General features: G+C 42.1%; 1 protein-coding gene and 2 pseudogenes across 1 annotated transcript, besides 2 other annotated features; all 3 read right to left on the reverse strand.

Moving 5' to 3' along the window:
• Positions 1 to 182: 182 nt before the first annotated feature.
• On the reverse strand, positions 183 to 1,112 carry Tb11.57.0081 (annotated as a pseudogene).
• A 5,871-nt stretch (positions 1,113 to 6,983) lies between these two features.
• Tb11.57.0077 (hypothetical protein, conserved) lies at positions 6,984 to 7,361 on the reverse strand (the record flags this gene model as incomplete). Its single annotated transcript, XM_824676.1, has 1 exon — positions 6,984 to 7,361. One exon carries the CDS (start codon positions 7,359 to 7,361, stop codon positions 6,984 to 6,986), a length of 378 nt encoding a protein of 125 aa, XP_829769.1.
• Positions 7,362 to 8,767: 1,406 nt separating this feature from the next.
• Positions 8,768 to 9,276, reverse strand: Tb11.17.0011 (annotated as a pseudogene).
• Positions 9,277 to 10,065: 789 nt separating this feature from the next.
• Positions 10,066 to 10,089: a microsatellite.
• A 456-nt stretch (positions 10,090 to 10,545) lies between these two features.
• Positions 10,546 to 10,566: a microsatellite.
• Positions 10,567 to 11,497: the final 931 nt, after the last annotated feature.

Here is an 11,497-nt window from a genome sequence, read left to right on the forward strand (position 1 = left end):
TTATGCTTAGGGCGTCAGCTATGTCTTTTTACGTTACTTTCTGTTAAAAGTAAAAGGTGGGTGCGGCTGCACCAGCGGAGTATGTAGAGGCTTCAGAGATTGCTATACCTTGCTAGCCTTTTTAGCTTGCTTGCTATTATCAGTTTCGGAAAAGCGGTCGAGTAAGAAACAGAGATCCAGCGCTACGTTATACACAACACTTTTGTGGTGAAATAATTAATCCTCAACCTCTCAACAATAAATATGTTTACATAACAGATGAGATTCTCCGCCATTTTAATTGTTTTCTTATCCCACGCAATAGGCTGCCCAGGAAAATGGATGAATGGCGCTTCTCCAATCACACCACTACTGGGAATAGAAAAGAATCTCTCCTCATATTCCAATCCAACCATTCCTCTCATTAAAACAAAACTCTCTCCAACAGCTTCTTCCTGAATTGCACTCCATATTAACAACGGTTTGTAAATACTCTGCTCTGACCACTATTCCTCACTTCCTTTAAGTGACTCTACAAATGCGTTTTCAAATTTCTTAAATGCCCAAACTCTTGCTATCAAGCCACCACCACTAAGATAGGGTTTTCCGCTAGAAGGTATTTTAGTAAATGCGGTAGCTTCTTATTCTATTCCTTTCTGCACTTAACATAAAAAAATAACGTCTCTCCACGTGCTCTTTGTGAAGATCCTCTTCACTGATATTATCTTTATTATCAGGGTATTTTGTATAAAATATTATACTGTTTTTTCATACTTATTTCCATCACTAACTATAACATCAGATCCATCCAAATGAATTGCAGTATCCTCATCACTTGAATTCTGTCCTTATAAAAATTCCATAACCCATCTAAGCCTAACATAGCTCTACAAACTTCCCATTGTAATTGTAATAATTTCAACATGGCTCAGTTTGGCACTCAAAATAAGTCTACACCATTGTTGGGTTGCATGAGTTTGAATTATAGCCACAAAGACTCCTGGTTTCTTAGGTTAATTCTCTGTCATATTTGTTATGTCACTTACTTCTTCATCTTGAAGGAATACGGCACTCACACACACTAAATGTAATGGGAACGGCAATAGTAAAGTTTCTAAGATACAAAATTTCATTCCCTTAATTTACTTAAAATTTTTAAGAAGTTTAAAATAAAATCATAGCAAACAAAAGAAAAAAGTCTAATGAGTCACTAATGTGTTTACATAAGCAATCCATTGACAGTTTTATGATTCTGTTGTTGAATATATATGCTACGTGTTGTTATTTTTTTTTGAGCACTCATCTACCGCTTGAGTAATCATATTCAGTCTCATATAGTACTGATACACACTAAACGCATACCAGTGCGTTTTGTACTCTTCACATATTTCCTCTGTGCATAGTTATGGGAATGGAAGTAGTTGCTTGCACTGATTAGTTCAGATATACTAGAAATTTTACCAGTTGCGTGCGCTAGCTATTCCAATTACACGCTTTCCATCATAGGACTCCCATCAGCGTGACGTTTAGAACTGCTTCTACTACTACTGCTCGCATCGTCTCTACCGCCGCGTCTATCCATTATATAATGAATTGTAGAGTCCAATATTCTCCTGTTAATGCTAATATATCACCATTTTACGTGTTATTCAGGGTGTGGCGCGGAGACTTTATATTGTCTCTACACAAGAATATCTCTCTTTCTCACTGTACCTTTATTATTTCCTTGTTTATAAGGTTTTCCATCATTATATTTATTTTTTGAAAACGTGTATGTTCTATATCTCTCAATTCATTTCTACACATCTCCAGTTGTCTCGTTTAACAGTTTCCCTTATGCTTTTTACTAACATACTCCCATTGAAACCATTTCATTTGGTCTTAACCACAAGTATTATTATAATATTCGTATACACACTCTCACAACGCTCTCCTATCATTATCATCATTACTGCTCTTATTAAAATATTAGTATATACTCACACTCATAACACTTTCCTATTATTATTGTTGTTATAACCCTAACTAATTTTCGTAAACAAAAAATAAACAAAATTAGTAAAAGTTTCATAATAACACTCACTTTTATAACCTTGCGGCGAAATGGTACGGGCTTACGTTTTTTCTCAGATTGATAACCTTTACCCCCTCTTTTATGATTCATTTAAGTCACCTGCAAGAGAGCATAAGTGTTGAGAGTATGTTTTTTTTTGTGAAATATCAAATTTACTTATTTTAATGCTTTCATCCTTCACGGGGGTAGAATGGTTGACCAGTGTCAAAACTTTTATAGAGTTTCCTCAACAAAAAGAGCGAACCTAGTTTTATTTTGATTTTCGACACGCTAGAACCCCAACGTAATATACAATGTGGATGGCTTTGTGATAATCGAAAATAGAAATATCATGGTTTATTTGAACCAAGAACGGAAAATGGATCTGGGATCGCTAAGACAATTGATGGTAAGCTCTACATAACCCCGAAACTCAGATTTTTTAAAGGCTATTTTGAAGAGGCGAGAGGAGCACTACGTGCAGAATGGGCGACATTAGAAGCTACAGAATCAGCACTTTATTATCAGTTTGAAAGTGCATGTGCACAACCCACCGACGAAAATTTTCGAGTGTAACATGAATCAAATGAACAGCTGAGCGGGATGCAAAAGCAACTAAAACATATGGAATAATTAAATGCATAACGAGTAGCGTACATTGAGGTCCAGGCCTAAAAAATTGCTACGCTGCGGCAAAAATTGGTTATAACTGAATGTAAGAGAGATGACACAGGGAAGTGTCAGAAACAACAGAGCAAATCGGACACGTGGAAGGCCAAACATATAGATGAATGCGCATGGAAAGGTTGTTTCCCGCCGAAAGAAGTAACTTAACCTTTGTCACATAGGGTTTGACTTCGAGGGATCCAGGAGTTACGGGAAAGCGCATGGGGTATGCCTGGAGGAGTAAGCACTAAAGAAAAAATTCGGACCTTTGAGGGAGTGATGAAATATCTCCAGGGAAGAACGCCTGAACAATTGTTATCGGCGTATCAGTTCGTGTTTCCACCACCAACAACGTCACCGGGACAAGTATATACCGAGGCATGAAAAACTTCGCATCATGGGCATTGCGCCTGCACCAAGACGGCATATCGGAGGAACGCCCCCAACTAGGAAAACAATTGTATGATAAGGTGTGCACAGTACAAACGGTAAAAGACTACCCGGGGCTGAGGTTTAAAGACATGAAGGAAGCTATAGGATTCCCTATCAAAAGGGATGACATGTTCCTTCCGGCCTCTATGAAAGAGAAACGACAACAACAACAACAAATCGGTGTCCCTCCGAGAAGGTCTCAATGTTTCACATGCGGACAATTGGGGCATTACAGCAATACTTGTGGGGTGTTCAAACATAAACTAAACACACGTCAAAAAAGCGACATTCAGTTCAAGAAGCAATGAATTTGGGGTCCTTTAATATTTCCCTACCTGTATTCCATCACAAGGGAAAAACCAACACAACGGAGAAAGTCATACACTGGAGGACGATAACAATTACCACTCCTCGTCGAAAAATGAGTTACCCGACACGGACGGGGACAGTAAGACTCTTACGCGCAGAAAAGTCGACAGCAGCTCAACGTATGAGAGGAGCCTTTCAAGGGAGCTTGGAAATGCCAAATTGAAATTAAAAACATGCCACAAAGAGGGTTTCGGTAAACGAAGTCACGGTTATTCTAGCTTATACACACAATCCGCATGTTGTGACACTGGTGTCAGAAGCAAACAAAAAGTAGCAAAAAGGATGTGAACACGCACAACATGAGAACAGAAAGGGTCCATAATCCGAAAGTTCTATGTGTTTACATACAAACACGGATTACCGGCGGTCGAAAAGACAGTCCCCCTTTTTATCGTAAGTTTGAAACTGGAAAAAAGCAGCGCAACACAGTACATAAGGACACTACTATCATTACTAGCCGCAGAGCATACACCTGCGTGAATGTTGTTTTTAGCCGGATTATGCAGAATGGTAGGGAGAGATACCATAAAACAGGCTCACCCCATGCTGCGTTGGGAGCTCGAACTCGTATGCGATATGTTAACACCAGAGCGGGATCGAGTGGCTTTAAGGCTTGCCTGAATCACAGCCAGCAGATGGGAAGAAATAGCACAGCTACAGAAAGAGAATTTTGTGCCCCATCCACAAGACAAAGAAGATGATGCGATAGTGGTAAACTGAGGAGCACTCCCAAAGACATTCAAAAGCGATACACACAGAGCCGCAAGGTATGTGTTAATAAAGGGAGAATATGCTGGAAGGATCCAAAATGTAATCAGGGAAATGGAAGAGGGCGAGAAAGCTCACGGCCATCATAACGAAGGGAATGGAAACAATATTCTGCCCATTTGGGGTGACTGCGCATTCCATAAAGAAAGGGACTTTGGCACACCCATAGTCGGCATTAGTGGCGTAAAAACACACGACCTCTATCCAATATTATTAACACAATTGGGGAAGCACACAGACCCTTAGGAGCTTCCACAAAGAACGGTGAGACGCTATCTGAGTCTATGGACCGCCACCATCAACAAGTCAGAGTTGTTAACCACGTTGATGTAAAACCCCTGATAGGGAGTAAAGAAGATTTACCATGGGATATGCCAGAGAATTCCCGCCGAGCAGGGAGGGCATTATGGTCAAGAAATATTATTGAGGACACAGCGTTATTCGGTGCTCGTAAGAAACACGAGTAGCGTCTAAGGAAGAAAAGATGATATTACCTCTTCAGAAAGTAAATGTAGGGACACTGTCTTGGAACGGCTACGAAAACGAATGAAGGATGAGGCACGACAACGGTTTGACAAGGTATGGAACATGATGATTGCCACGGAAGGAAAATCGAAAGAAAGAGACAGGAAGTCACATTTTCGGATTGCGGAAAAAGATGCTGTACCCATGAAAGAAGCGGGGGTTATAAGCCAAGCTTCAGATCTTCCCTCAAAGGGATGGGTCATATCTTTTCAGTTGTGAAGGAGAAGCCGGCAGGAAAAAGACGCCGATTTATTGCTGGGCCCAAGGTTAAAAATGCGAAAAATGATTACGAGGGTGGAGTCCTGTTGGGACACATATCCCAATATCTAAGTGCAGTTTATGATGAATCCGCAGGGTTGTTTGATTTAAAGGCTTCTTTTTTCCGGATGAACATGCCACAAAAGACATTTGAGTGGGTCTCCGCTGCTGCACAGAAAAGTGGGGAACTCGTAGAATTGAATCAACTCCAATTGGTTAATAAATGAAGCCATGAAATTGTACACACATCACGAGAGTTTTGGCAGGAGATCCTGGGGCAGCGAAACCACAATATGCGGCCACCAACGAATTGAGGGTGCACACATGGATCGACAACATCCGTATCAGTAGACCACACAAAACGGTCAAGGAATGGGGGGACCACATTGCTAAAAACATGAAAGAGTGCGGAGTAAATGTTGGTGAGCAAAGAAATGGCAACACGTTACGAATTTATCGGGTTTTTATTTGACCATGACAAGCAGACGTTTTTGTTGAATGCAAAGACAATACGGCGGATTCGAGAATCGGCTCCACCCGAGACAGCGACCATTAAACAGAAGGAGAGAGTTGTATTCTGCATGATATACGTGGCTGGTATTAGGGAGCGACTTTTCTCCTGCTATATTTTCTCGAAAATGGAGCATTGTCGTTTATATCTCAAAATAGGAAATTGGTGCACCCTTCCGATAAGGCGTCCCTTCCAAAAAGTGCATTGAAGCTGGCGAAGCAGTGGATGAGCACGTTGTTAAAAAATGTGCCAGTGGTTCCACCACAGGTTCAGCCCACTACGGCCACGCTGGTGACGGATGCATCCGTGCAGGGATGGGGAGGGATGTTATTTCGAGATAAAGGAGAAATCTTAATAGCAGGAGAGTCCTGGGAAAAGGTACCCCACATGATAGCACAATGTAAAGCACGAGTGATTCAACTCATCCTGTTGGCGTTGCACGGCTGTTTCGATGGGCCATTGCATATATGCGTGGATAAAACCACTGTGATGCATATCATAAGAAAAAGAAACACACATTCAGGCGCCCTAGTGAGAGAGGCATCTAAAAGTGACAGGGTATTACGACAAGAACTGATAAATGCCACATGGAGTTGCGTACTTTCCGGGGTAAATCCAACCGATGGGGTGTTTCGAGGGCAACCTGTCAGGGGACAGGACTTAGCGACGGAGTGTAACATGTGGGGAGGAGCGCGGGAGGCGGGTTAAAGGCGCTTTAAGACACTTCCGCTTCGTAAGTAATAGTGGCGGTTAAATTAATAACAGTAAAGTCGGTTTGCGATATGAGTCATATTTCAGTAAAAATCATTTGTACGAAAACACTCTTATATTTATGGTATATTTTTTCTATTACTGTGTTGTAGAGAAGTGAGACTAGACTATTCTTAGCCATCACTGCCAAAAAACTTCTTGCGCTCAAGTTGTATCGAAAGTATTTAACTCTCAACAATGTTTTTCGATGGGCAAGGTAAGGGGAAAGGAGAAGTTGTGTCGCTGATAGTTTGCTGCTTGTTGGAAGTGGTAAAGGGAGGAAAAAACAAACCAACTTGTCAGATGGGAGTGGCTTTCAGGAAAACCTGTACAGTTGAAACTGGGGAAGGGAAAGTTACGGAAGGATAAAACAAATTTGGTAATCGAATTTGTCACCGATGATAAAAACAAACGAACGGAGTTCACCACCCTGAAACCATAGCTGCGTCTTCCTCCGTCACATACGGCACAACAACGTAAGCCTAATGTTTCTTGTATGAAGAAACGCATTGTTGCTCAGGAGACGCCCATGGCCATGGCACTTTAACTAGACGCTAAGCCGGCGAAAGAACTATGCCAAGCTCGAGAGCACAACAGTTGCGGCTGATGGCGCTCACGAAAACGTGTGATGGCGGGAGGTTGCTGAGTTCAGAAACGTCAATGCCAACGGCATCATTCCCTCGACACACGAAATAAATAAGCAAAACAAGAGATGCTGCACACAAGCCATATGCCAAAGCCGAACGCAGTCATTGTTGTAATGACGTCAAGTGGGAAAGAGAGCCAAACGGCAACTTGCAAATGCAGCGAAATAAGGATCGTTGCGAAACGACTTGGTGTGGACACCATGGGCGAAAGTTCACAGGCGCGGGAAACACCGGCGCTAGATTCGGTGACGAGGCGTATCGTAAAAACCGTCACGCTATCGTGGCGAAGGCATAGGAATGACCACGATTCGGGCGAGAGAACTGGGAAGAGGTGCAAAATGTAAGGAAATTCTTGAGAGCGTGTGAATTCTGCAAAGGTAAAAAGGACAGGAGTCGTTGACATCGGGAACGGAAGGAAGACGCAGCTTTCAACAGAATGCCGGAAGGCGCGAGCACAGCCAAACAAATGGCGCGACGAGCTGAGAAGGCTACTGGCCACACTCTGAAATGGAAAGCAGCAGCGAGGGTGGGGGGAAACGCGCAGGTGCAGAGGGTTTGGCTGGAAGAAGTCGAAAAGATGGTGAAACCCTCAGGAGTTAAAAGTGCTTGGAAAAGAACAAAGCGGAGAAAATATCAGTAGCCGCGAGGGAGGAAAAGGCAGCGGCCGGTGTCTGATTGGTTTAGTTCGCGGCGCCATAATAACAACCCATATACTGACTTTCCGAGGAATAATAACGATGACAGCGAAAAACTCTTTTCAAACCTTGTCTTCCGCAATTTCCTGTTATTTTCGTTCCTCCCACATCCCCTGTAGACGACCATAACTTGAGGTGAAAATCGATTACACATGGGACGTTCTCGCGTCATTCCTCGTACCGGCTATTTCCATCATGTACCGCGATGGCCATTGCACAGCACATCATCATCCGTTGGCAGATGTTGTGGCTGAATCCCGTGCCCGGCTGTTTTGAAACGTTACTTCGGCCACCGTATACCCGATTCCTCCTTTGTTATTGTTTTCGTTTGTGTAAAAACGTCGATACAGATGCAATTAGCAGCTCCAGTGCGAGAATTAAATCAACAGATCGTATTTCGTACTCGCTCGTTTGTTTTTTCTGCAAACCTTTCAACGCATCAATCCCATCCTTTGCCAATCTCCACGCTTATGGACCCTTACGGGGCCGTGCCATATCAATGTTCCAACACCCGGTCATCACTGTGGGTTCCGCCTCCGCCTCTGATGATAACGTTTCGTGAAAAATGTGGCATTTACCCTTTTCTCGCGCAGTTATTTGCTTAGGTGATCCTTTTCGGCCGGGAGAGTTCCCCGGAATTCCGCTGCGACTCACCTGAGATCAGACCTGCGTTCTGCTCAACACCACCGATCTCAACATTGAGAGCGCTCTAAAGATACCGAAAGAATCATGTTTATACACGTGGAGGACCACACCGATGCTTCCCACCATCCCGAAAACGGACGGTTTCGCCGCTTTCCCTTCTCCCCCTGGCAGTCCGTTACTGTCCGACTGCAGCAATCCTTAAGACGGGATGCGCGCGAACATTTAATCTTCCCCCCCTCTCGAAGATACACCGGATTCCGACATCGCAATGAGGTGTGTTCAACGCTCTGCCATGGGAGTTTGCTCATTAAACGAACCGGTCGAAGCGCTTCCCCAATTCACAGACAACTCAGATAAATGCACACTTTCATTAAACGTGTAGCAGAAAAAATGACTAATGCTTGGCATGCTTCCGTCCAGCATGAAAGCTGCGTACCTTCTATCTCCCTTGATCATGCCGAAGGGTCCATCAGCTGGTTTCAAATATAAGCACCGCCATGCCGCAGAAGTACGCAACAACAGGCAACTCTTCCGCATCATAATGCAATAACTTGTAGAGGATGAAAGAACCAAAATTCTGAGATTTTCCAATCCTAGAGTTAACAATGGCAGCGTATGCTTGTGGAAAATCAGGACATTCCGGTATAACACGCTGTGTACGCCATAATTCAATTCCACTCCTTACAACATTCCATACGCGGAGCTCTTCTCTATGGATGAATATGTTTTTGCCACTCACCCCGGAAAACTTGGACTATTATCACCCCATTTGAGATGTCAGAACCATTGCTTCAACTTCTTCCCTGCACTCTGGTTTCTTCTCAACAGCTTCCTCAATTTCAGGGACAACATTAACTTCTTCATCCTTCCACATTACATCATCACCACGCGTTCCATCAACAAACTTCATCCCGAGCAGTTGAGTTTCGTTGTCCATTATAATGTGACTTCACTTTGCATTGCATACGGAGCCATATAAACTGAAAACATTATCACCTCTTGCTTCACGTTCCCTCAGACGCTTTTCTCCCAGAATAAGTGTTTTTTTGTCCTGAAGCAAAATGTTGAGTATTGTTCTTGATGAAAATATTTGCTTTACTTTTAAAACTAATTCGGCTTCTTAGTGTTTCTTTGTAAAGGATACAGAAGCTTTATCGCAAAGGGATTCCTGTACTAAAGCACGCACATGGTTACTCAGATAAAACAATTATAAACCTCCAATAAAGTTCGGTAACCTTTCCTTACACATTTTTCTATCCAATGAAAATATTTCCACAGTGCTCTACTGCAGCATTTTGTGACCATTAAAAAAAAATAGTTTTGGCGCTTCCTCAGGTATTCACTGACATTTCCCCCTTTTCAACGCATGTTGATTAACAGATGCCTCAACACTGTCACACCTTAGCGTTATTGAATCTATTTTCATGCCTCTAAGGACTATACAGCATGAGATTCTATTTTCAAATACATTAATTGATGCACGACATTTGGTATTTTATTCATTTCATCTGACTGTAGCACACGTGCCATTCTCTGAGTTCGCAAACACCACTGAGCTAATTCCGTGCAAATGTACACATGTGACTTCAAGGTAATATATGTTTATTACTGTTGTATTCTTTCGTATTTTTTTGTTGACTGCTGGTGCCCAGTAAGTTCCTGTCATAAAATATGTATCATCTTACAAGACACAACAATAATGGTCATGATAAAGGTTCTGAATTCCCTGTATTTAATGTTGGACGGTGATGTGAGGAATGGATTCAAAAACAAACAAACAAATAAACAAACTGAAGCCTCCTGTTCGCAAATGAAGGGTTTTGTGTTCACATCGTTGGAGAGTGTCGGCACCCGGAGATATACTTTTCTCGCTTTGCAGTGTATGTTTCACTACAGCTTCCGTTCGCTCAGCCATATGGGAAAATAAATTGTTTTGGATATTTGAGTCTGCGCCGCCTTCCCCACTCAAAGCACCTTGCATAATGAGTATTATTGTTGTAAATTTTGAGTTCTCATGAGGATTTCACACTTCACACGCGCAAAAAAAAATTTTTTACGATGACTCGCTTACTGTTGCACATATGGAAATGGTGGCTGCGATAGAGGCTTCTCTTAATTTGTGTCATTTTCGTGAGAGTTGAGTTTTAAGCAACATTGTTCCTCCTAAACATCGATACGCATTTTAAAAAATGATATTAGAAAACAGACTCACTATTTGATACCGAAAGTAAGAGAACTTAGCATTTAATTATTATTATTATTATTATTGAACACACATTCATATGTTACTTTTTTTCCATCACCGTTAGGAACGTAACACTCATACGTTAAAGAACCACCAATACGCAAATGGTACCATGCACATCCTGACTGTCTTCAAAGCGCTGCCCAATTGGTGTTGAATAAATGCAATACAAGAATGGAATTTCCCTCGTGATTCTAACCGCTTCAAAGTGATACCACCTACTTTTACCTCATGGAGGAGTGGCAAAGCAACCACATGTGATATCCTCCGCAATTATTGTGTTGAAGAAAAAAATAGCATCGCTCGGCAGTGTGGCACGCAATACATCTGCTAATGGTCAACGACTGTCATCATAGCAATCCCACGCACGCATCGCTGTGGAGTCCGCTTAAACATCTCTTTTCTTTTCTTTTTTTGTATCGGTGGGAAACAACAGGATGCAATAATAAGTTAACCAACGAAGAATTCATTTTCTGTATCGAAAAGGAGTCCCACACTATACGAGTAATTTTACCATTTCCTCATGCCGACGTTGTTGGAAACCACGAAAGAATAACGCATATCCTCTCTCAGTTCCAAGGATTCGCAGACCTACACGCAGGACTAAAGAGTTCAAAAGGGGAAAACCATCACATGGCAATGTAAGTTCCACCGCGATTCAGTCACTTTCTCTCTAACACAACCAAACAGCGCAACCCACAAATGTTGCGTCCAAAGTTATCTTTTTAAAGGAAAGCGAAGTATTTCATCTTACCGCTAACACGATAATAACCAAGCAACTGACCACTCTAAAAGCAGATAATGGGTTTAAACTTCCACATAAAAAAAAACAATATTCAATTCCTGTTTTCTATGACAACCAAGCACTGTTGGAACAAGAAGGGATACAGTTAACCCCGGAAATAAATAACAGATCATAGCATACTTTCCACTTCCCCCTTAATTCAGTCGCAT

This window comes from Trypanosoma brucei (genome assembly GCF_000002445.2).
Source record: "Trypanosoma brucei brucei TREU927 chromosome 11 chr11_scaffold01 genomic scaffold, whole genome shotgun sequence".
NCBI classification, from domain to species: Eukaryota; Euglenozoa; class Kinetoplastea; order Trypanosomatida; family Trypanosomatidae; genus Trypanosoma; species Trypanosoma brucei.